The sequence below is a fragment of the Postia placenta genome (assembly GCF_002117355.1).
Source record: "Postia placenta MAD-698-R-SB12 unplaced genomic scaffold POSPLAscaffold_2, whole genome shotgun sequence".
Lineage (NCBI taxonomy): Eukaryota > Fungi > Basidiomycota > Agaricomycetes > Polyporales > Adustoporiaceae > Rhodonia > Rhodonia placenta.
Window position 1 is genome coordinate 1,957,888 of NW_020169833.1, and position 24,315 is coordinate 1,982,202.

Genomic DNA, 24,315 nt, shown 5'->3' on the forward strand with positions numbered 1-24,315 from the left:
GCTGGCTTGACTCCGTTGCTGACCTGACCACATCGCTCGTCAATCCTGCTTGAAGTCACACTGTACGTTTTCCTCTCTGTCCCCCCACAAGCCGAACGAAGCGCATACTAACGGTTCTGCGCGCAGCTGCACAACCCCCTCAACCGCTACTCGAACAAATTGGCACCTCATGTCGATGACCAATATGATAAATCATTCGAATCAGGAATCTAGTATTTGCCCCGCGTAGGTCTCATCAGTCTGACTGCCATGTCTCGTTTACGCTAACCCGATTCTACTATTTGCTGCGCAGCAACGGCCGTCAAACCGTTGGAGATGGGGCTTTCTACACCGACATGACTCCTAGCGTGCTTGCAGTGTGCCACATGCAAGGCAACAACTCGCGGTACTATTACTCTACCACGTTCTCTGGCGGGCCCGGGGTAAGCATCTCGACACCCATCATGAAGTATGGTACTGAGAATACAACTTGGGAATTAGTGGCGGTTTTGACACCCCCAAAGCAAAATGCCCTCCCGACAGAGGGTCGTCAGACTGGGTGACAGACAGTCTGGCGCTAACTTTCCCTTCCTCTCCATCTTCCGACACTGTATCCACGCTATCGTCTTGCGGGACCGATAGCCTCGCTAACTCCATCGTCTACCCTCCCACGCCCCCTCCCGATGATTCCCTTAGCCTCCCAATCACTCCTTCCGACACGCCCGGCGCGCCGCTTCCCAGTGCGCCGCGCGCCATCGTCGGTAAGAACGCTCGCGCTCACTTCCCCGATATCGCAACGCCTCCGCTTACGCCTGACGATGCCGAGGAGGGCGAGGGTAGCATCGCAGCCATCAGCGCGAAGCAGCACGACGCGGCGCTCGATTTCTTGTCCGCATTGTTCCCGCGGAACGCACTCGGTGCGCTGCCGTACGCCAAGAGCGTATCGATCTCTGCTCCCAATCTGGGCGGCACCTTCGACGGTGTTGTGCTCGAATTGCCTGGAAAGCCGAAGACGTTGTATGTAGATGGCAAGAGCGCCGCCAGCGTCAACCTCAGAGAGAGGTTTGTGTGTTCCCGTGTTGGTATAGCTGTTGCCTGACCATATCACACAGCATCGTGGCCTTGCTTGATCTTGCAGACGAGAGTCTGCAATGCTCTGCCTTGGTCATTGCTCTCGAACGCTCGTCGCCTTCCCTTGGCGACCTCCTTCACTCGCTCATGTACGTTGGAGGCGCCGTCGTCACTAAACCGCCTTTCCAGGCCGATCAGTCTTACGTTCTTGTTGGGTTGGAAATCTAATAGGTTATCTTCATTTGGATGTGGAAAAAGGCGTAGATAAGATGGTGTTGGGGAGGTGTAGTTCTCGTTTTGCTCATATGTTCCCGTGGCTGTCGCGAAGGACGCTCAGCAATGGAGTCGATCTTTCTCATTCGTTCGATGCAGAAGAACGCTGGCGCTTTGGTCCTATCTGAGGTTACACGAAAGTTGATTGACATTCAATGCCATGCAGGGTGCTCCAGTAGAATCTGTCTTCCCACCACTCCACAGCGCTCGGTAAGTGGACAGCTGTACAGATTATTATGTATTGCTTGCGAGCATCTGATCTAGTTTGACTGACATCGCGGTGTTTGACCGCCACCAGCGATCCCGAGGGTACGTGCTGCCTGACTAACGTGCCAAGGCAAGGTCAGAAGAAGTCAGAAGTCTACAAATTCACACTGCCTACAATTTACCGTATATCTTCCCTGCCTTGCACACGATCCGGCGGCCTGCTCACCCCTACTCGCACCCTCTACCATGGCCTTCGGCTGCTTCCATCGCATCTACTCTTGGTTCCGCAGTGGCGGCCGTGCCAATAGGCCGCAGGATGATGGCGCAGATCCGCGCCGGCTGTTGGAGGACAATACCTACATACCTCCTGTTCTTCCCCACAGACCGGGACTGCATCCCACAGCCTCATCGCAGATGGAATCGTCAGACACGTTCGCAGGGAACCATCGGACGCCGGTGTCTGGTGTTGCGCCGACGGGCCCTGCGACATGAATCCATGAACGCTGAGGGGCCCGCCAAGGTGAATCTGGTTGCACAGTCCGTTGTTGATTGGATTCACACCTTGTTCCGCAGACAAGATACATAGGGGCACGATGCAGAGGTTCACAGGCGATCAAGGAGGCTTCTCTATATTATCGTCACAAGTACCGCCGCTTGTCAGGGTCCGAGGAAGGCGTGGCAGCTGTTCAGATACAATTGGATTAGGTATGTAGTACCCCCAACGACGACCCTTGCGTCAAAAATGCTCGGTGAAGTTAAAACCTTGCTGTTGTCGAGCGGAGAACCAGAGCCCGCGGCAGTAGCCATTGCTGGAGGTGCTCCGCAATGGCCGCATGGCTGCTGGATCAGGACGCGCTGATTGGCTGATTCCCCATGTCCGCCCGAGCCGAAGCGCAGGATGCAGACGCCGAACGCCGGCCAGGTTGTTTCTCCCGCGCAACGCTTCTTAGCCCCACGCGTCTTCGAGCTTTCGCGCGTATATATATTGTCACCCGAGAGCACGACGCGCTGCACGCGTATGACTCCCGCTCATTCTCTCGGACATGGCCTTCGGTTCTATCGGTCGCGCGCTGGCCTTCTTCTGCCTTTGTAGAGACGGTTTCTCTAAATCTCCACACGGCAACGAGCCGAGGGCACGGCTCAATTCGTTCGACGAAGACGTCTACGTCCCCCCTGTGCTGCCCCGAATGTCCTCGTCCCCGCATTCCACGGTCGCGCATGCGCAGGGCTCGCCCCCGCCATACTTCGTGCCACATCCGGCATTCAGGTCCACGCCACCGTCGTCCCCGGTGTACATGCAGGACTCCCAGGTGAGCTAGACGGCCTAGGGTGTCTTTCTGGCTCTAATACTGGCCCTGTGCAGAGTCGCAGATGGCACACGCAGAAAAGCCGCACACCATCAAGCAGTGGTCCGCAGTGAGCGCGGCCGGAGTGAATATACCGTGACGTAGAAGATCCCTGTCTCCATGGTCTGTCGTGTGCGTGTCGGTAACGCAGCGCCATGATCCAATGTGATACGTGAGTGTGTAGCTACTGCAACTTGCTATTACCCCACTCAAGCACAGTTTTCCAGCCCAGCACGTAGTATGCGCACATTTGCACCCGGTTGACGGCTTCCCTTGACGCGTGTGGCGTTGACATAATGGCGGATGTAACAACTCTACCGCGCGGAGTCTGCACTGTCAGGCATGGACACAACAGACTGGACGATTGTGCCACATCGGTTCTGGCGAGTCGTAGACGTCTCCGCTTTTGTTTTCATTCATCAGGTGTAGTATAAGATGTACAAGAGGTGTATGTACATCTCACAGGCCTTCGGTTGCACGTATCATCTTGTGCTACAACGCGATATACGTTGGTCATTCTGTGCGATGGCATACAAGCGTGAAGGCTCGAACAGACATGCTGGTCAGCGTAGCGGCTATTAGCTGAATAGGTTACAGTATGTTGAGTTTCGGAAGCACTCCATCTTCGGCTTGGGGTCTCGTGAGCGCGCAACACGCTGGAGTCTTTCATGCTTCGACATGCATGAGTAACCATGCTCGACGCGCTCGCTGTTAATTGTCTACTAGTCTACCGGCAAGATCTGCATTGGGAATGCTGTACCCGCAAACAGCCTGTGGAAGTGGCTCGCCGTAGCTGGACAGCACGTTCCGCACGAGGTTGACAGGCACACCGATCTGGTCAGCCGCCGCGCCAAAGTGCTATATACCAAGCTTCCCTCATCGGTCCCGCCTTCATACATTTCTACCAACTTCACCTGCACCTCATTTCATCACTAGTTCCCGTGTAGCCCTTTCCGATTGCACCAGCCTATCTCAATCTCGAACCTGTATTAACAGTGCTTGACCACTTCCGCGACAATCATGGGTCTCTTCTCTGTCCTGCGCTCGCTCTACAGTATCTTCTGCGGGCCTGAGCAGCCGCAGCCTGCCCCACAACAGGCGCAAGAGCACAAGCCATCTGCTCCGTCTGCCCAACATGCTCCGTCCGCGCCCGCGTATAAGCCGCTGCCCCCGCGACGTGCGTCGCCCGGCGCGCCCCAACACGAGGAGGTACGCATTATGCGCTCCCCCTTCTTCCCCCTTCCCGGCCTCTTAACCCTATCTACCCCACCTTCGGCATTGGACTGTCCGTCATAACAGCCTGTCGCGCAGCAGCTGCACCAGCGCAACTACTACGACTCGCTGCGCGCGCGCGCCGTCGACGAGGGCGCGAAGATGGCGCAGTGCTTCGAGGAGAGCCACGCCGCGTACGCCGCGCACGAGGGCGCGCGCGCGAAGGAGCTCTCCGAGCAGGGGCGCGCGCACCAGCGCGAGATGGACCGGCTGAACGGCAAGGCGAGCGAGTGGATCTTCTCGGGTGCGTGCCGCGGCGCCGTGTCCGCGTGTGTGGCGCGTGCTGACGGCGGGGTGCGTGTGCGTGCGCAGAGAACAACAAGGACCGGCGGCCGGACGAGGTCGACCTGCACGGGCTGTACGTGAAGGAGGCGATTTCGTTCACGGAGCGCGCGATCAATGAAGCGCGCGCGCAGGGCACCGCGAAGGTCCATCTCATTGTTGGTGGGTGTATCCTGCTTCTGTGCTGTTGGCACGCACTTAGCAAAATGGTGCATGCAGGCAAGGGTCTCCATTCGCCACGCGGCGTCGCGAAGCTGAAACCCGCGATTGAGGAACTGATGCAGAAGTACGCATATATGCAATGTACTGCTGCGGTTTCACTAACATCTCTCTCGCTCTTAGGCAGGGTCTCGTTGCCCAGCTAGACGAGAAGAACGCGGGTGTTCTGATTGTCAGCCTCGACGGCCAGCTGAGCGGCGCAGGCAGTGTCGTGCAGCCAGACGATATTACGCGGCAGTTGGAGAAGGACGGTGGATGTCTCATCATGTGAAGACGTCGTCTTCTGTCCCCTCTCCCTTCATTTCCAATGACCTCGTCACCGTGGTAAGTACGAACGACCGCATTCCCAGGTCTTACCGGCACCGCTGCTTGGCGCCAAAGATGGCTACATCGCGCTCGCCAGATGGCGAGGTGTATGTATTGTCCAGATGCGTATTGGCGAACCTCCTGTATTCTATTCAAAGCCTTCCCCGATACCTGTAGCAATTTTTCAATGAACAGATGGTGTCCAACCCTGAACTGTATGCACCGTACGTTGCATTCGACGAGCAGCCTCACCTGTAACTGGCATTGACGAGCGTGATAGTGGAAATGGTGCTTCAATTGGTTATCAATCAATTGAACATCGCGGCTGGATGCCGATTGACAGTGTGTCCGGCATTGGATCGGTGACGCTCACCTAGCATGGCAATCTCGATGCGGGGAGATTGCGGGGTAGTGATGGTGAATTTGCGGAACTCCTTTTGAAGCACCTTTGAACCGCTCTCTAACTTGAAGATCCTCTAGCGAGGCCGACAAGTGTTGTACGATGCATTTCGCAGTTCATGAGGAACACGGCCTCTGCGGAGGTAGTACCTCTCTGATCAGCTAGTCCGTTTGCTGTTCGGACGTAGCTCGGGTTGCTACTGGCAATAGAGCGGTATCCAACCTCCTTATTCTGCTCAGATACAACCTTCTAGCTAGCAACCAGCCACAACTCGACTCGGGGCTGCCGAGCCTTCTCAGAACAATATACCCAGATTGAGTTCATGCATGAGCAAAACGGGCTTTGTGGGTGCGTGGTAACGTCACCAGGCTGCCAACAGAACTATAGTAGTGCGGGCAGGCTCACTTCTTATCAGCAGGCTGCACTCTTTCCTCAGACCTGCTCACTGGGTAGATTCCCCTTGTCCCTGTCCGACCTCCGCGCCGTCATACAGACATGCATTTCGCGCTGATAGCATTCTGCGGCTACCTTGTATTTTGCACTATCGTTTACACGCTACTGAAAACCTATGCTCGTGCTGCTCATAGAAGCGATGATGTTGAACGCCAGCGCTCACTCAGGCAGGGCCGACACAACCCGCAGTATGGGTCAACAGCGATCACTCACAGTGGAGGGGCTGCTACGCGTGTAGACCAGCCATGCGGTCAACCTCAATCCCTGCAGGCGGCGCCATCAAACCAGACAGTACAGCCGTACAAGAAGACACGGACGTCGGAGAGGACACAATCATACCAGGGGTCACGACCATATCTGACATCGCCATCTTCTCAATCAGCACAGCCGTACCAAGTAGCAGCACCTTACCAGGCTCAGCGAGTGTCCCAGACGACGGTTTCGGACCAGACCACACAGTCTTCTGGAGGGACACATCGATACAACGCGGTGCAACCGCAGCGGGCGACGCAGCTGGAGCAGAGTCGTCGATTCCCTGATGCTAGGGGCCAGCGTACAGGGCCATTGGATGCCACCGCACATTCTCGTGTGCCCTCAGTCCCTTCCCAAATCCATCAGGCACAACCTGCGCAGAAAACACACTGTAGCCTTTACGATGTAGACGAGAGCTCCCGTCAGGAGGTATGCTGGGCCCTCCCTGCCAGACATATCAATTTTGATCATACCTCCCAGGCCATCATCCACCAGAGCCAGCACGGAGGATGCGTTGCTCACTCGCCTACCCATGATCTCCAGCTCTCGAATGCCAACAAGAAGTCTCCAGATGTCGCAAGCATCTCAGATACTGAGGTATGCGATCACGTTGGCGTCATGCCTGATATGTTCAGATTCCCTTCTTTGTATACATGTAGTCTGTCGCCACGGTGTCGATCAGCCAACTACGCCTTGAGTACGAGAGCGCAGAGAAGATACGCGCCGAGGCAAGGCGCGAACGATCCAAGAAAATAAAATGCCAGAAAGATAGCGCTGCATGCGCCACACGGAATCCTCTTCAAGCCCACCGACTTGCAGAAAATGCGCGGGCTCACGAACGACAAGAAAAGCGGCTAAATGCACGGGCCAGGAGGTGGATCTTCGCCGGTGCGTCGTTTCTCCAGCCTTGGATGATGTCTGTTTCTCATCGCATGTATCCGTCGCAATCAGATCATAATGAAGGCTCTCCAGTAGATCGACTGGATCTCCACTGGCTGCACGTGGGCGAAGCGGTAGCGTCCACAGACAAGGCAGTGGCAAAGGCGCGGAAATGTGGCGTACAGGAGCTGATGATCATCGTCGGTGCGGCCACCTGATGTACCGATATATCCGTTTTTAATGACGTGCCTTCCATAGGTAAAGGCCAGCATAGTGCAGGAGGTGTGGCGAAGGTCAAGCCTGCCATTCAGGCGCATTTAGAAAAGTGAGATCCGCTATCTGGTCTTATCCGTGGATCTTGCTCACAGGGACGCGCGCAGGCTTGGTTTGGTCTACCGCCACCCCAAGTACAACACAGGAGCCTTCATTGTAAAATTGAGCGACTAACTGGATTAACTGGATTATCACCGGTGGGCATCTGTTCTCGGGACGCTATAGTGAGCCAACGAAACAGGATATGGGCGAATGAATTGGCACTGTGTTACTGATGTATCAGCATCTGAGATTTCTGATACCCAGATCTTGCAGATGTCGTTCCTGGGTGTGTGTACTTAAGTTGTTGTCTCAGGATGCATGTGTCTTCATACCAAATATCAACCGCGTGCAACGGAAGCAGATGCTATCGTGGTCAGAAATACGGCTTGCGCCATCAACCGGAGCGAACGGGTTTGTCCAATCACGTATACAAAGGCGAGCTTCGATGTGCTTCGCATGCCAACACGCCAATAAGAGGGTCAAGTTGACTAGGTGTGCACTTGATTCCAAACATCATCATCGCGCACATCAGCGAAAGTACATGTGTGGCTGCCGTAACGAGATACGATCTCATATGCACGATCGACTCCGTTGTGACGGCACAGTACACTCTGTCAGTATCCACTGCAACGGCTCCCCACCGGTCCCTGTGTACGCTCCCTGTCGGATTATAGGCCGAGAGGCTCTAGCAATAAGCAGGACTTGCACGCAGCCTACACGGTCTCAACGCAGGCAAAGTTCTACCGTGCGAAGAAACTGATGTCAACGGTCTGGGTGGCGCGCGGCAGCGATTATGAAACCAGATCAGTCGAGGCTTGCTGCTAGTAAATTCCATTAGCGATTGCGCCCCAATGCACCACTGCTTCAAGCTAAGTACTACAGGTATCGTCTGCTTTTCCTACGACCAAAGCGAATAGCGGCATGCGCGGAAAAGGAGTTTAAAGGAATACCACATGATCCAGCGTCCGAAGGCTTGCCAATTTACGTTTTCGACGGCGCTCATGATGGCGTGTCCTGGTTGTCCCTGGACGACGCTCCTCGATGTCTCTTCATACCCTACCAATGGAGGTGCCCGAAAGATGGGACGTCGTTCTCGGCCTAGGAGCTATAGTTATCGTCTGTGCCCTGGCGGTCTTGGCCTATCTGTGTCTGCGCCCTAGACAGAGAGACAGCAATGATACCGAACGCTTGCAGCCGTACACCGGTCACGGTGACAGGCCGCCGCCGTACGGATCTGTCTCGACGACCGCCCCTGCAGATTACGCATACCGGCATGTTCACGAAGGCGAAGGAATCACCCCGGACCTGGTCTGTTTTCAATTTCCACTATCGACCTTACTGGATAGTGTTTATTTAACTGTTCAGTCCATATCCGAGCTGCGTCGCAAGTATCGTGGCCCTTCCACGCTGCGCGCCGAAGCGCAGCGCGAGGCCTCCAAGAAGACTCAATGCGAGCAACAAAGCGAAGCATGTAAACACAAGAATCCGTCTCGAGCCGCCCGCTTGGAGGATAAGGCGAGGGCACATGCACAAAAGGCACAGCTGCTCAATGCGAGGGCGTGTAGATGGATCTTCACTGGTACGCCATGATCTCTGACTTGTGAGGTATTCGCATGCAGCGACCCATGTTTCTCTCTGAAATTTCCCAGATCACAACCAAGGTCTTCCAGCCGACCATGTAGACCTGCATGGCCTTTTCGTGCAAGAAGCACAGAGGTACCTCGACATGGCCATCGCACAAGCGCGCCAACATGGCATAACGACTCTTCATGTTATCCTCGGTGTGTCTGCCTGAGCCTATTTGTACCGACCATAGCACGTCGAACGATTACGGCCCCATGCACAGGGACATCCTTCGACGGCGTTGCGAAACTCAAGCCGGTTGTCAAACAGCGGTTGCAGCAGTAAGCCTTCGTATCACCGCGCATGAATTAATGTTTTGCTGAACCCGCATAGATTGAGCTTGCCCCATAGCCACCCAAAGGGGAACACGGGCGTGATCATTGTGGATCTGAGCCTCTGAGAAGCCGTTGCGGCGTTGCGGCGTTCACCTACGGTCTGTAATGTTCAGGTCATTTCTTCTGCTGTGTCATGCCCTGTACAGTCCCCGGTACTGGTATGTATTCAGGGCGATGTAGAATATTGGAATAGCCCCGTGTGTAGAAGATGTGTATCAAGTGTCCTTGATCATGTGCCTCGTGGCTTCCACTAGTAAGAAAGCAACGTTCATATGTTACGTGACGTCTTGCCAGAAAGATTATTGTATCCTCTTGGAACCATCCATGCACGGTCAGCAGCATTTGCTGGTTCTTGGCACGGCGACACGCGCACGTGTCTGCTGTTGGTCTTGATCTCGGGTGCCTTTTCATGTCTGCGCTTGGGGTTATCTTAATTTATATCGATGTGTCTTCTTTCTAGTGATTCTGGCTACCGCTGACCCGCGAGATGATCGCATCTTCGGTAGGGCTACCACAGAGGCAATCCACATCGAAATTGTGGCCAAGACTCTCGACCAGACACGGCCTTGACCGCACTATGACGCGCAAATATTCGCTCTACATCCCCAAACGGAGCACAGCGTCCCACCGTACAGATCCCTCACAAAGCAGCGGTTGTTAGGAGTACACCGATCCCTACTACTCCATCCTTTGACCCAATGCATCTCGGAAACCGTAGACACAAGACCCGAAAACACAGACGACAGCAATACCAAAAACAACGATAGCACAACATTTGCAAAGAGAGCGAAAGCACAACTCAGACCTCAGCTTGTCACAATACAATTACATCTCTCCAGAGGACCGGCACACGCGTGCGCACAGCGTCGCACGGTGTGACAATCGAAAGGAGAGGTGGGAGGTCTTCCCAAAAAGGACCACTATGTGCGGGGTCCTGCAAACGATGCTGGAAAGACTCAGGCATCCAGGGTGATAAGGAGCCTCCCGGGGTTTTGCTCGTCGGGCTTATAGGCTGTACCCTGCCTGCACACGGCGCACATACTCAGCAAAGCGGATGCGGCGCAACATGGAGAACCTACTTCTGCAGCCACCCCTCGAGCGCAGGCTTGATCTTCGCCACGCCGTTCTCCGAATGTTGACCCTGGCCTGTGAATACCAAGCAAACCATCACCCCGGGGATACACGAAACGAGGAATAGTCCGAGACTCACCGACAATGAGGCTCAGCTTTGCCTGACCACTCTCGCGCGCTGCCCCGATGGCCCGTTGTGCATACTCGAGCGCCTCGGCCACATACAAGCCGTGCAGATCGACCGTGTTGCTCCTGCGCCGCTTGTTGTTCTCTATCCGAGCACCAGTCAGCACAACGGACACGGGACAGCCCGCGTTGGGATAAAAGGACCACGCATCGAGAGACGATACACACCAGCATACACCCACTTAGCCGCCCTCGCGTTGTAGCGCTTCGCCTTGCGCGCATGTGCCTTCGCAGTCTTGGTGAACTCCTTAGCCAGCCCGCGGTCCCGCCGCGCACACGCCCGGCTTCGCTTCGCGTACACTCGCTGCTGGTCGCCCGAGGTGCGCGCAAGATCGCGCAGCGCTTGAGGATTCTCGTATTGCAGGCGAAGCTGGGTGACGGACTGCGTGGCAGCGGTGAGCGGTGCATGAGAATAGTATGCGGGAGTCATGAGGGAAAAAGGACGGGCGAGCGTACCTCTATGTCCGAGATGCTGCTGCCATCGCTGTCGTCAGCATTGTCGTCCGAGTCCGGGGCCGCGGACGCGCACACGGTGATATTCGGGAGAACGGGACGTGCGGCGGGGACGCTGAACGAGGGCGGGTCGCGGCGCTGGGGCTTGGGGTTGACCACCTGCATGTTTCGCACAGATGAGTACACGCGTTATGGACGGCCAACGTGAGTATGTATGTGACAATGGAGTGCTGACCTGCGCGTATGTCTGTCGCGGAGGCGCATTAACTGCAGACAACAACGGCGCCTGCTCACCAGGCCTGGTCTGCGGACTAGCCCATGGGCTCTGGGCTGGCTGAGGAGGCTGGATGGACGAATACGGCTGATATGGGTACGTCGACGTCGAAGCAGACTGCGTTGTCTGGTATGCCTGTATTGGCGGGGCCGCCTGGTATGGCTGATCTGACGCAGTTGGCTGCACCGCTGGGCGCGATGGAGTCGGGTCCGTGGCCTGCGCCGCTACATATGATGGAGTCGACCGAATCGCCTGGTGTGGCTGAGGGTCAGTATACTGAGGCGCACTCAATGTCGCCCCGTACGACGGGCGCTGGGGTCCGGGCCGCTGAGCCCCGTTACATTCACTAGTGAAGAGGGCGTAGACGAGGGCGGCCGCGGCCGCGACAACGCAGAAGGTAAGGAGGTCCATTGTTGTGGGCACCGCCGAGGCGCAGGCAGAGGGAGAGGGAGGGGACGAGAGGCCAGTCGAGCGATCGCGATGGGCGCAGTAGATATAGAATTCATAGCGCAAGGCGTGTATAGCAGGTGATCGTGCCTAGCGCGGTGTGCACCTGCAGGGGCATGGTAGTTTCCCGTGGCCACACACGAGGACATGTCCCGTTGTAGCACAAGGTCTCGCAACGGAGGGCGCCAGCAGAAGCAGGCGGGTGGAAGCACCAGAAGCACAGGTTTCGAGGCGACGCGAGATTCACAGCCATTGCGGCCATGCGCTCAGAGGCAGACACCGCCAAGCAGATAGTGGGATGAGTACGACACAGACAGGACACGGCCAGCAGCAAAGTCGAGACCTAGTCGGAGCTCTGCGTTCAACGTAGTCACGCTGGTCATTGTCCTCGCATCAGCTCCGCGCGCGATCGACTCTCAAGATCTCAACTCCGCGATATACGCACTCTCCAGGCTTCAGCCTCCGCTTCCAATTTCGAACCCTGTACGTGGACATACGCCCAGTGCACACAGTAGTGACCACCGACGGCACGTTTCGTACGCTTCTCGTCTTCATGCCATTCGTTCTAGCTATTAGACATGACACACAAGAAACATTCTCTGTGTAAAGACAGTCGCATTGCTACATCATCTGACCGAATACAAAGCAAACGAGCGCAATACTCAGGACCTGACAGCATTCGTCATGGGGCGTGACAGCATAAGCCCAAACCTCCAATCCCAGGTCAACGACATCCGCACAGAGCAAAGGCTTGACACAGGCCAGCATACACATCTTCCAGCGGATCTATATAACGTGTAAATCGACAGGCGGACGGCATTCCAGTAACAGACCACCATGCATGGCTCCTTGATCAGCCATGTTCTCAAGTTTCAGCCACCAGAGTGACAATGAGGAGTCCGGGGTTCCCCGGTCCAGGAACATAGGCTATGTCCTGCCTGTGCATGTGCATGCACTCAGCACCACCGACGCAACGCGGGAGCGCAATATGGGATACCTTAGCGTCTCCGAAGTTCAGTTCGGTCCAGGTTCGGGCCCCTCAGGCTCTGAACCTGAACTTGAACCTCCAACGATGGCCTCGGACCGAACCTGAACGTGGACCAAACCTGCCGAACGGGTACCTACTTTCGCAGCCAATCCTCGACGGCGAGCTTGATCTTCGCAACGCCATTCACCGAGTGTCTACCCTGGCCTGCAAACACCAGGTATGCCATAGGTCCCACGAGAAACGAGAGCAAGAGGATGGTCCAGGACGCACCGACAATGAAGTTCAGCTCCGCCTTGCCGCTCTCACGCGCGGCAGTAATCGCCTGCTCCACGTGGTCGAGCGCCTTACGCACATGCAGTCCGTGCAGGTCGATCTCGTTGTCTGCTCGCCCCTGGTTGTTCTCTGCCCAGCCGCTCGTCAGGTCTACGGAACAGCGCGCTCATCACGACCCCCGACGCGACACGCACCGGAAAACGCCCATCTGGCCGCCATCGCGTTGCAGCGCTCCACGTTGCGCGGGTTCCGCCGGGGGCGGGTGTGGGGACAGGGCCCGGAGTGGGGGCGGGCACCACGACGGGCACCACGACAGGAAGACGCGGGCTCTTTGGCCGCCGCAGAAGAGGACTGGGCGGCGGGGCCGGAACTGGAGCCGGTGGGCTCGGCACTGGAGGCGGGCTTGCTACCGGAGGCGGACTCGGCACGGGGGGCGGGCTCGGTACGGGAGGTGGCGGCATGGGCGGAGGTTATGGCACCGGAGGCGCAGGCGTCGGTACGACGGCTGGTGGTCTGGGTAGGACCTACTGAACGCAGAAAGGGCCCGTTGAGACACTTATACCCTCATGATCTGCACCTGTGATACCTGGATCACTTATGTACACTCCTCTACCGTTACCCTAACAAACATCGTAATTGTATACTTTAAACATACAAACATTTGCAGATGATTGTCTCTTGGAATCGCACGATATATATATACTATCATGGCGTGTTAGGATTCTGGGTGTATTTACATCTGAGCAGGGAATGCGCGACGATAGGTAGAATGCACGACGGCACTGGGAGAAAGTGATGATTACCAAACTTCAAGCCTCAAGCACGAAACTTTGTACACGAAATAGTAACGACTTAGGCTTTATCTAAAAGTCGTCAGTAGCGGGTGCATCTACTGTAGGATAGGTCAACTGTGTCAGACTCTATCCGGTCACCAGCTCTCTTGAAACCACGTGCAAAGACTATAAAACCACGAGTCCAAGAACACCATATACATTTCACGGGTCGGGACAGGACGTCTGCAGGTCAGATTTCAGTAAGTCTGTGGGCGTGTGAGGATGTACGGAGTGTTCGTTGCTTACCGCCAGATGCACACATTCCCCAAGCCCGATGCGCACCGGTACATTCCAATTTCGGCCGCATGACTCGTCCAGAGGATTCAATTCAAAGCTGCCAATAAGTGGGGACATACGCGCAAAACCAAAGACCCTGCGGCATGTAAATGAGGTATGATCTCCCGGATCTCGAGATCCGCCGTGTAGTCCTCAACACGGTCCGGCTGCGCAATCCCAGTCACGAACGTCACGGATTGCACCTCCCAGAGTTCTGAAAGCGACAGCTCCGAGGACAGGACGCGGACCATCTGGTCGAACAACACCGGGGAGAAGAGAAAGCTGATCTCGCGGATGCGGGTCACATTTATGGCAAAAAGGAACACGGGAAGCCAGTGCTCGTTCATGTATGTCAGAACTCCGAGCTTGAACCACTGAGAGACTGCATCCGCAGTGATCGATGACATGGTCAGACAACAGGCGAGTCGCTGATAACAGCAATTTATATTCACCTGGTGGATCCCAGAAAGACCAGGCCCGCGATGCCACGCACAGGGATCTTAAGGATCGAGGAATGTTTTGCAGTATGGCATACAGAGCCACGCGACGACCGCCGGCATTACTGCCACGGAGGCTATCTGTCGCTCTTTGCCAGCTGCGTGTGAGGCGCAGCTGGTGCATAACCCGGGCGAGTGGCGTCGGAGACATGTACCAGCGGCCTGTTAACAGTGACAGGACTCCCTTGAGAGACAATGCACGGAGATGAGGAAAGGCGCGAATGAACTGCGCATATGCCTCAAGTGACGTCGCTACTAGGCAGCCGACTCTGAGCTCCCGTATGCGGGGAGACACAGTAGAGAGCGCAGAAATTAGTGATGGCGTGACGGCCATTGCTAGTAGCTTGAGCCTGGTCACGTTAGGCAGTGTCGACAAGACCTTGGCTAGTACCGTGTGCTGTCGCAGCTGCGAGAGCACAGAAGGATTGCCTTCGTAGTCGATGATGACACGCGTTGTGTACTTCGCGAGATGTGCATTGGAGTGCAAGATCTGTTGAATATGCGGTAGGCTACGGGCGGTGAGGCGAAGATGGTGGAAGAGGTGGGGGCGGAAGGCGGCAGCCCATGCGCGACAGGTAAGACTGCACGCAGAGAATGCAGCCTGGTCATGGTCGATGTAGTCGATTATCTCGTCCCAGAGCTCCTGTGGTAGTCGGAGAATATGATGTGAATCTGGCGCGTCCTGAGGTTCTGCCCCACATCGGGATCCCCGGTCAACCATTTTGCCAGGAAGTGCCGGCGTTCCGGGTGTAGTTGAGGCTACGACTACGTTCACCTTGTATTTCTGCGATGGAAAGTTATAGACCTAGGCTGTGGGTGCGGAAGAAACCGTGTAAGTATCCATACCAGCGATACGAGTAGAACTGTGAAGGATATAGTACTGGCTGACAGCAACTGCCCGGGCGCTTTCAATTATGTTACCGTAATATACAACATTACGCGATTACGTGATCATACATACTATCCTCAGACATTCAGGCGGATGGCTGACGTCGGGATTGATGCCGGTCGCGTCTCTGGGCAGGATCGAGATTCGGAGATTCTGCACATTCATCGCTCATCTAGAAGTTGCCGATGCCGCCTCTCAGAAAAGTATCGTTTTTGTCATTTGGGAGGCCTGAGTCTATCTTAATTGATCAGCTGTCGTCGGCATCTATGCGTAGCCTGACAGATAATGCCCTCTTGAGCGGCCACTGACACAGCGGTCTTAATCCTGTCCACCGCCATCATCGCGAAATAATAGAACCTGTAGTCTGTCTTTTCAGTCTGATCCACCTAGCACGAAAGGCCGCATGTACATGCTCGACGGCATCGCTGCCTCTTCTCCGACGGTGTGATGTTCGTTCATGGGACGTGCTTCTGTGACGTGGCCGTTAATTCTCCTCTAGTTCAAGAGCAGTCATGCCTCGATGATGTCACTAGGATGCATATATAAATGAGCTACCGTATGTCGGTACCCAAACTTGTCCTCTCCTCCCAATTCCTTGACCTCACATCCTCAACTAGCATGAAGTGCACCGCCGTTCTCGCCGCCCTCGCGGCTATTGCAATCACTCCCGTCAATGGAGGTCCTATTGCCTATGGAATCTGCCAGACAGGTGCGTATATGCGGCGGGTATCTCCGTCACGAGAGTTGACCCGTACGTACCAGGCTGCAACGCGGTCGTTGTCGCTTGCTACGCGGCTGCAGGCTTCCAGTTCGGTACCGTGATCGCTGCCGCCGCCGCTCCAGCTACCATTCTCGCATGCAATGCCGCCCTCGGGACGTGCTCCGCCACCTGCGCGACTGTCGCCCTCTTCGCACCCATCCCCTGAATGCAAATCGATGTGAGTCATGATGCACGAAGCAAATTCTTGGAGAAACTCCTTACATCTCACGCAGACACATATGATGCTTCCGGTCCTGCTGTGATGGCCTTCGAACGGGTTCGAGTACTTGTTGAAAGCAGATTTCTGTTATCCCTGTTCTGATAGTTGTCGAATGAATGAACTCAGGCCTTTGTGACCATTTGTAACGTGCCGTCTATTAAACGATGTGAATTCTCGACCCTTCGAGCAGTTCCCTGGTCGGCATCGTCGTCGTCTAACGTGGGCTTTGGCTTACTGAGTATTGATCGATGGTCGATAATGCGAAGGACAGCTGTGCACTCACCCCACCGCCTTCGCAACTGCCGTGAAGCAGTTTGGACGCATCGATATCGTGTTCAACAACGCTGGGTCTGTAGCGATCGGCGAGGCTAAGGCCCGGTCAGAGGAAACGGCGCACAGCATGTTCGACGTGAACTGTCGGGGCGCGGCGAACGTCTCAAGGAGGCCGTGCCACGAGTATTCTGCGTGTTCAACAAGCCTATGGGCGGGCAGCTCCTGCAAGTCTCTTCAACAGGGCATCGTGCCGCACCCCGCCATGGCGACGAGCAAATATGGCGAGTCCGTCATGGCCCCATGTTCAAGCAATTTGACTTACACGAACTTAGTGCTGGAGGGATTCAGTAAAGCACTGTGGGCAGAGGTAGGGCCAGAATGGAATATTAAGGGTTCGTTGTCCATACGCTGCCAACAAATAAGCCGCGTTGTCGTCGTCCGCACCTAGGTCACTCTTGTCGAGCCTTGCACGTTCTGCACGAACGTCTTGAAAACCATGCGCATACCCCGCATCCAGCATACAAGAATACCTTCCCAGGTAATGCGATTCGGAACAAACCTGGCATCGCCCACAGGCGCGGACGAAGCAGCAGAGAAGCTATACAAACTGACCACGTTTACCGAGCCACCGCTATACTCCCCGCTGGGTAAGAGTGCCGCGGGTACCATGAAGGAGGCTGCCGCGGGTCTGAAATCAGACGTGAAGTACGGCAGAGAATTGTAGATGAGACGATTGTCCATGCGGTGGACACATGTGAACTACCCCAGCATGAATTGACCAGGGGGAAAACATACCATGCGCATAATATTGTACTCACGGCTGCGAAGGTGGTGTGATCCTCGTCTAACGCGCCATGAGGAGATGCTCGCCGGGCAGGTCCGACTCCATAAACAGAAGACATACTAATTTACCAACAAAAACGATCTATCACTCCCTCACGGTGCGTAATCTCATGCAGATGATGAGACGGGACTTGCCGCCTACGCGTTCAGTTTGTCGACTTTTGACGCTGTCCCGAAGGTGTCCCCGACCGGATCCAGTTGTGTCTTGCGGAAGCTGTCCAGCATGTCAGTGTCTGGTGCAAGTTCGGTATCAGGGAGAGTGATACATACTACCAAATTCGCGCCAGCTGGCCCAGCCCAGTTGAGCCAACGAAGAAGTTGACCTACACGCAAGACTCGATACACCGTGCAAGAGAATATATGCCACTTTCACTCACAGCAGCAAGACTGTAGTTCACGGGCGTGATCACAAAGGAATACCGCACCCAGATGAAGCCAGTGGCAGTGAGGGCTGGTGGCGAGTCATAGGCGGTACAACGAGATACATCATGGACAAACGACAGCCCATTGAGTCCGGCTTGAAGTCGTTAGGACGGCGCGTGACATACCAAGGTTCTGCGAGATGCTGAGCTTCTCAGCGGGTCGCGACAGGTCTTTGAGGCCGGCGGCGACGAGACACCATTTCATCATCGGGCCCCAGAAGAACACGGTCTTCGGGCCTGAGGGGAGAGCCCATTGCCGCCGGGGGGTCCGTGAGCGCAGATCGCGGCCGCTGGCAGAAACGGCGCACCTGCAGGATGATTCATGAACGCCTGGAATTTCGACGCGCCGGCGGATGCTGCTGCTCCTGACATGGTGGTGGTGGTGGATGTGGGGAAGGGGAAGGAGCGGGATGGGGTCGCAGTTAGTCAGAGAGGCTTGCCTGAGAAATGACGGACTCGAGTGGGCGGCACGGCACGAGCGAGGCACGTGCCACGTGACGCGCTACTGTATACGCGATGCCATTGCCGTGTTCCTCAAGTGTCGTGCCAGTACAGACGTTACACGCAGCCATAACGGTGCCGCTTGTAGTCTGGTGCAACACCCCACTTCCTCGCGTTGTGCTCATAAACTTCTTGTTGAAAACTACCGCCACAATTAGGCAGCCTTCCGCCATGGATGCACCCGACGTCGATGTTCCACAGTTCCTCAACCCTCTTCTGAACTACCTATCCTCAACCCTCCCGCCGACACTCTATAACATTGCGGTCGAACTGTTATCAAAATCGACCTCTCTATTCTTCTCCCTCATCTCCTTGGTGAAGACTCTGGCCTCTTCGTCTCCTTCATCATGGGATGCACAAGCCATTCTACCTCCTCTCATCACCCTCCTGGCTACGTACCTAGCTCTAGTCAGCTTCTATCGCACAACAAGCTGGATGATTCGGACCGGTATATGGTTCATGAAGTGGGGCGCCATCCTGTCTGCACTGGCAGCGGGCGCAGGCTGGATGATGGGGAACGCACACGCAAACGGGGAGAACGGCATAGGAGGACTGTTCACAGGCGGGGGCGTCGTGCCTACCGTCGGGGGCATGATACTGGATATGATCAATGGCCAGGGCCAGAACGCTGCCGGGGGTGCACGCTCATCGCGAAGCTCTCGCACCCAAAAGCAGAAGGCGCCACGTCCGAAGGCGTGGGAGTCGTGGGATCGCCATCGGGAATGGCAGTACAGCGAGAATGCACAGAACGAAGATGACAATGCAGGGAATGGTATGCAGAAAATCCTAGGAGACGTGTTTGGTGCAGTACGTGAGGCTGGGTGGTGGGAAGCGGCCAAAGGCGCAGTGGACGGTTTCAGCCAAGCCATGGGAGACAACGTGAAGGAGGATGTCTCAGATGGGAAGCAGCCACAGCAAGGAGCGAAAATACAGACGAAAATGAAGGCAGGGTCCAGATAGCATCCAGGTCAGCTCATGCAGAAGCGTTTTGATAACTTACCGATGCCAATTATGGCAGACGACTTACGATTTTTTTGCAGTCACCATTGCGCTTTTATATGTATCATTGTCCTTCTGTGGCCATAATGACATGCTCTTTGCACGTCCAGGTTAAGGCAAACTTGACCGTGCCGATGGCCCCGTTGACTTGACCGCTCCCGAAGCATCACACCCAAGGCCTGGTACAAGTTAATTCATTCAGCTTCCTGGCAATGATTAAAACTAGCCGGTCCCGGCTAGCCAATGTACATCAATTGTTCTGGGTACCGAATAACCCTTTTCGTCAAGCGTTAGACATTGCAGGCTGCACTCATAAGTAGGTATGTGGAATTAGAATAACATATCGCGGCGGGTTGTTCGGCTCCATGCCAGCATGCCAGTTATCTACGGTGGCTGCCTTAACGGTTGTTCTGCCAGCTCTGCCACCGACCACCCTTCTTCCGATGAACCTCTTCCGTTGAAGGGCACGGAGTAGATATTGGTCCCTATCTCCAATCCGTGAGACGCTGGTGTCGGTGGATTTGGCAGACCTCCTGGAACCTGTTCCAGCCACAATTCGAATCACTTCGCCTCCCGGGTCGAACCGACCTCCAAAGTGGCGCATACCCAGCCTTTGTGACATACTATGTCATGCCGCGTCACATCTTGATTGAAGAGGTAAAACCGGGCGGCAAGCGGAACTCCGCGAAGATGCATCATCAGTGGCAACCCTCTATCAGCCAATCAGCGGCGGGCCTGTTGCTCGCCGAACGACGCCGATATATTGCGCGCCCAAAATGGCAGGTCTAGTGTCCACTTTTCTACCGGCCAAGCATGGCCAAACAGTCGGGTTATATGACCAGGCCCTCCACCGAGACATCCTCTCTCTCACCCTCCCCCTAACGCTCATCTGCTGTCCAGCCCTCCCGCCACTTGTCCATTCCCCACTTTCCAACCTTCCTCCATTTCTCCGTGCATCATCTACCATGGCTGTCAAGCGCAAAATGGACTTTGACGATGGGGCCATCGACATGCGCATGGTCAGTGAATTGTCCGCTCGTGCAACTTCTGTATTGACATTGCCTTATGACAAAGAATGCGAAGCAGCCGAAGCTTGTCCCCTTCCCTAATACTGAGCTCGACACCGACGTAGCTATGTCGGACGCTTCAGTCTACCACCTTGAGCCTCTCTTCATCCCTATCCAGCCATTCCATACGCGTTTCCCCTCTAACGCCAGCTCATCATCATCGAGTCCGTCAGACTCTGCTCGCAACTCTCGTCAGTTATTTACGCACTCATGACGTGTCGGCACACTAAATCAATATCTTATTGCAGCCATGTACCCGAGATTCGATCTCTACCCCCACGGAGACCTGGGCTACCTTGGCTCCCAAAACCCATTTGATGTCGCCATGGACGAAGCACCTCGACCAGTCGGCCTTATACAGCCGAAGAGCGCCTCTTTCACACACCATGGGTAAGTTTCGACTGACTGTATGCAGCCGGGCTGTCTTTTTCCTTGAATTGTGCTGATGGTTTTGTATTTAGTCAAAACTGTTCGCAGATTCCGAAACTCCGTGTCGCGTGTTCGCCTGGACTGAACGGACAAAGAACTATGTGGGCTCACTGTGAACAATGCGGCGCAATCGAGATGGTTCAAACCGACTAAGCATCCGAACATTCTTCCGTCAGATGACTAACCTCTGGCGTTGTTTCACGTCCACCATCGGCCAGAACATTTGCATGTCACCTTCCCTCTACTCTCATATCGACTCTTCGCCTCCCCCGCATGCCGAACGTCAAGACTGGCAAAGTATCAATCTGTTATGTCTTGGTATCACGGCTCATAGGCGACACTCTTCACTTCCCTCTTCCCCTCCTACTACCCGTCTAGGATAACTGGAAACGGTAAGGTAACATGTTACACGCTCAAAATATTCTCAGCATCCGACATTCGGCTGCCGACATCACTTCAAGATGACCTGAATTCCCTCCCCGCCGCCCTCCGACTACATCAGTTCGCCTGCTTCTATTTATTGCTTCGCCGCTTCCTATCTGTTGTCTTCGTCGGCCCCGCCTACTGATAAATCTGTGTCGCGTTCGGACTGTTTTCTTTGCTCCCACTTGCCGGCGTAATTACATGTGCTTCTATACCGTCGGTGTTGTGTGGGGTGTGTGTGTGTGTGTATGTAATGCAATGCATTGTCTCGCATGTCATCGTAACATACTGTTGGATCTTCTCAATACTGTTACCGGAAGACGCGATGAGTTTACGTAGACATTTGCCCTGATACATGGGGTGGTCCACCTGTATGAAACCCTCAACGCTAGCTTCGCCATGTCGAATCGATTCTAAATGCTGAATTATTGTCAATTGCAAGCGGCTGTGGTTTCACCTCTCCACGCCCGCCTCCTTCGCAACGGTTCGGCCTCATCTCAGTTGTTTTACTATTAACATGTAATGCCAGAGCACTGGGACGAGGTCCTCTAAGCGCAAGTATCGTTCTTGGCCGGCGTCTAGACACCTCGTCAATTCTTGGGCCTTTGGCCGGTTACCACTCTAAACCCCTTACTGCTGTGAGCGAATTCTACCTTTCAATTTCCGCAATTGCTATCTTCATATACGACTTTCGAATCCGCCGAATATGAAGATCCAGACATGAGTAAGTACACTGAATTTAGCACACATTCTAGTCACGCACGTCCCCAGATTATCAGACTGCGAGAGGCACTGGAGCGACCGTCTCAGAAAGGCGCTCTTAGTTGTAGACTGCCTAGGAGAGACAAAAAAACACAGTCTCGTAGGCGATAGAATCGCCAAGCCTACCGTCTGGGACGTTCAAATAAAACCGACCTCGGTGTGATCTTCTCATGCGAAGGACTGCGCGGTATGAACCGTGAATTTCGAGCAGGCTCCGTATCCCAGGTTGGATGAGCACGATCATTGCGGCTGCGGCTTCTACCAACCGCAGCGGGCATATGTACGTTACACACCACCTGACTTGAGCTGGCTATCATTGTGATGTCGATGGCGCAATGCAGCCGGGCATCAAAGTGGGCCAATTGAGCGAACTTGAACGACAGGATCAGCGTGAAGTACACAGGTGTGTCACTGCAATTGTATTGCATCGTTGATTGTCTTATTGCACCGTGTTCACGGTGTGCTGATCTCGTTAGGTGTGTGTTGTAGGAACCGCCCGGGTGCGGGGATAACGTGATCTCTAATCTCAGCGGCCATCTTGGGACCAGGACAAATTGGATAGACAGGTGCGTCACGAGCGCGCGAAGCGACGGCGCGGGTCAGTGGCGATGTTCCGCAGGTGGAATGCAGATACAAGAATAGCAAGCGTGGTCCAGCCCGAGGACTTCGGAGGTGCCGGGGAAGTGCGCGAGGCCCCCGAAATTCTGGCACGATGCTCCCGGTGACGGTTTGTTGATCCTTGGGGATGTTCACCGACGACTTGACAGGACACCGCTGCCATGGCAAGCGCCAAGGCCACATATAGTTCTCGAGTAACATATCCCGTCCGGAAGAGAAAAGAGGCAGTCGTATGGTGCGGCGCCAAGGCGGGGACTACTCTTGTCATCGTCCGATGTTCACGCTAATGGCTGTATCTGTCAGGCTCTGGAAATGTGCTAAAGCAATGTCGGTGCCATGCCTGTCGATTATGCATACATCCAGGTCGTCGGAAGCCCGACCCTGCAGGGCTTGATGGCTTCAGTACGCATTCGCCGCACCAATTCCAAAATGCAGGGGAACTATCGCGCGTACAGGCTGACCGTACGTCCACTGTCTCACGATGTCAGGCGGCAACGATCAAACTTAGCCCGCACGAGGTGAGGCCGTCGGAGCTTCGTAGGTGATATCCGAGCGGTCAGGGCAGGCGGCTGTCGCTGCGGCGGATGTGCAGGGCTATCGCGCCCATCAGAACGGCGCGCGGGGGAGGTTGCCTGATCGCGATTGCGGTGAGAGTTGTCTAGGGGCTTAGTCCGCTTTCAGGTTGCGGCTGAGTGCGCAATGGGAGGGCGTCGGGTAGCCTGGTGATGCGTAGATCGATACAGTACGGCAACAGGCGTTCAGATGACTAGCATCATGGCCCTCATACTTTCATGATGTGTCACGGCGTTCTATTCAATGATCAACTCCTGCTCATTAACATCTCTTCATTCCAACATGAGACAAGGCAAGGAGATGTCCTCCTATGAGGCAATTGTTTCGGCGAGGTGGGAGGCCGGTCAGCCGCCATGTTACCGCCGAGAGCGCGGATAGCAAGAACGATACCGTCCTATCAGGATTGGGCGGCAGAACTGCACCGCGTTCCGGCTGGCGGTCCGGGAAGTCTTTGATGCCTTATGCGGAAACTGACCGCAACGCCCGACATTTGGGGCACGAGAGGAAGATGTTATCTTTCGATACGTGGTGATTACAACGTACGGAACAGACCACTGACCGTGCAGTATTCTCAGCAACATACCGCTAAGCACTAAACAACGGCAGAGCACCTTAAGCGAACTCGCCGCCCCGAACGCGGCCGTAGTAGCTCGATCTCGATCGTTGAGAAGCATTCCGGGGAACAGCATGGACACATCAGGGACGTGAGAGGCGCGGAACGGCTCTGAATGGCGCCGGCATCGGACTGAGGAAAAGGAGGCCGCAGGACACGATGAACGGCGAGATGGCCGATCCACCCAGCATGGCCGGAATGACGAATGACAAGCGCAATGCAGAAACAAATGGGCGGGGAGAAATGACATCTCTCGGCGCTGGTGGGCACGATGACGACTGCGTTGCCCGCGATCGCATATTCTATCGCCCCGTGCCGGGGCGGCACCGGAGCTTGGCCTTTATGCAGAGCTTGGAAGTGCCGCGACATCGGACTTGTGCTATTATCAGGTCCTTCCCCACATTCTAAAGATA

At 55.2% G+C, this 24,315-nt stretch overlaps 10 protein-coding genes across 10 annotated transcripts; 7 read left to right on the forward strand and 3 right to left on the reverse strand.

The window, feature by feature from the left end:
* Positions 1-169: 169 nt before the first annotated feature.
* On the forward strand, positions 170-1,278 carry POSPLADRAFT_1043709 (hypothetical protein; the record flags this gene model as incomplete). The annotated part of the gene is made up of 4 exons (XM_024478375.1): positions 170-225; positions 293-426; positions 525-1,041; positions 1,092-1,278. The coding sequence occupies 4 exons, from the start codon at positions 170-172 to the stop codon at positions 1,276-1,278; spliced, it is 894 nt and encodes a 297-aa protein (XP_024343038.1).
* Positions 1,279-2,573: 1,295 nt separating this feature from the next.
* On the forward strand, positions 2,574-2,950 carry POSPLADRAFT_1052908 (hypothetical protein; the record flags this gene model as incomplete). The annotated part of the gene is made up of 2 exons (XM_024480324.1): positions 2,574-2,840; positions 2,894-2,950. 2 exons carry the CDS (start codon positions 2,574-2,576, stop codon positions 2,948-2,950), a joined length of 324 nt encoding a protein of 107 aa, XP_024343039.1.
* A 1,300-nt stretch (positions 2,951-4,250) lies between these two features.
* POSPLADRAFT_1131298 (hypothetical protein) lies at positions 4,251-4,920 on the forward strand (the record flags this gene model as incomplete). The annotated part of the gene is made up of 4 exons (XM_024484057.1): positions 4,251-4,392; positions 4,461-4,592; positions 4,650-4,716; positions 4,773-4,920. The coding sequence occupies 4 exons, from the start codon at positions 4,251-4,253 to the stop codon at positions 4,918-4,920; spliced, it is 489 nt and encodes a 162-aa protein (XP_024343040.1).
* A 3,221-nt stretch (positions 4,921-8,141) lies between these two features.
* Positions 8,142-9,400, forward strand: POSPLADRAFT_1068944 (hypothetical protein). Its single transcript, XM_024482328.1, has 5 exons — positions 8,142-8,562; positions 8,620-8,833; positions 8,904-9,035; positions 9,101-9,158; positions 9,211-9,400. The coding sequence occupies exons 1-5, from the start codon at positions 8,296-8,298 to the stop codon at positions 9,275-9,277; spliced, it is 738 nt and encodes a 245-aa protein (XP_024343041.1). The 5' UTR covers positions 8,142-8,295; the 3' UTR covers positions 9,278-9,400.
* Positions 9,401-10,168: 768 nt separating this feature from the next.
* POSPLADRAFT_1043713 (hypothetical protein) lies at positions 10,169-13,123 on the reverse strand (the record flags this gene model as incomplete). Its single annotated transcript, XM_024478376.1, has 12 exons — positions 10,169-10,235; positions 10,292-10,358; positions 10,423-10,554; positions 10,638-10,851; positions 10,926-11,081; positions 11,158-11,733; positions 12,089-12,192; positions 12,279-12,429; positions 12,524-12,581; positions 12,769-12,835; positions 12,902-13,054; positions 13,099-13,123. 12 exons carry the CDS (start codon positions 13,121-13,123, stop codon positions 10,169-10,171), a joined length of 1,770 nt encoding a protein of 589 aa, XP_024343042.1.
* Positions 13,124-14,060: 937 nt separating this feature from the next.
* Positions 14,061-15,231, reverse strand: POSPLADRAFT_1131102 (hypothetical protein; the record flags this gene model as incomplete). The annotated part of the gene is made up of 2 exons (XM_024484029.1): positions 14,061-14,378; positions 14,419-15,231. The coding sequence occupies 2 exons, from the start codon at positions 15,229-15,231 to the stop codon at positions 14,061-14,063; spliced, it is 1,131 nt and encodes a 376-aa protein (XP_024343043.1).
* Positions 15,232-16,017: 786 nt separating this feature from the next.
* Positions 16,018-16,325, forward strand: POSPLADRAFT_1132910 (hypothetical protein; the record flags this gene model as incomplete). The annotated part of the gene is made up of 2 exons (XM_024484271.1): positions 16,018-16,108; positions 16,162-16,325. 2 exons carry the CDS (start codon positions 16,018-16,020, stop codon positions 16,323-16,325), a joined length of 255 nt encoding a protein of 84 aa, XP_024343044.1.
* A 1,439-nt stretch (positions 16,326-17,764) lies between these two features.
* POSPLADRAFT_1131020 (hypothetical protein) lies at positions 17,765-18,289 on the reverse strand (the record flags this gene model as incomplete). The annotated part of the gene is made up of 4 exons (XM_024484016.1): positions 17,765-17,818; positions 17,873-17,946; positions 18,044-18,154; positions 18,226-18,289. The coding sequence occupies 4 exons, from the start codon at positions 18,287-18,289 to the stop codon at positions 17,765-17,767; spliced, it is 303 nt and encodes a 100-aa protein (XP_024343045.1).
* Positions 18,290-18,474: 185 nt separating this feature from the next.
* On the forward strand, positions 18,475-19,520 carry POSPLADRAFT_1068946 (hypothetical protein). The gene is made up of 2 exons (XM_024482329.1): positions 18,475-19,385; positions 19,459-19,520. The coding sequence occupies exon 1, from the start codon at positions 18,590-18,592 to the stop codon at positions 19,376-19,378; it is 789 nt and encodes a 262-aa protein (XP_024343046.1). The 5' UTR covers positions 18,475-18,589; the 3' UTR covers positions 19,379-19,385; positions 19,459-19,520.
* An 862-nt stretch (positions 19,521-20,382) lies between these two features.
* On the forward strand, positions 20,383-21,066 carry POSPLADRAFT_1031338 (hypothetical protein; the record flags this gene model as incomplete). Its single annotated transcript, XM_024476784.1, has 4 exons — positions 20,383-20,436; positions 20,492-20,675; positions 20,733-20,874; positions 20,946-21,066. The coding sequence occupies 4 exons, from the start codon at positions 20,383-20,385 to the stop codon at positions 21,064-21,066; spliced, it is 501 nt and encodes a 166-aa protein (XP_024343047.1).
* Positions 21,067-24,315: the final 3,249 nt, after the last annotated feature.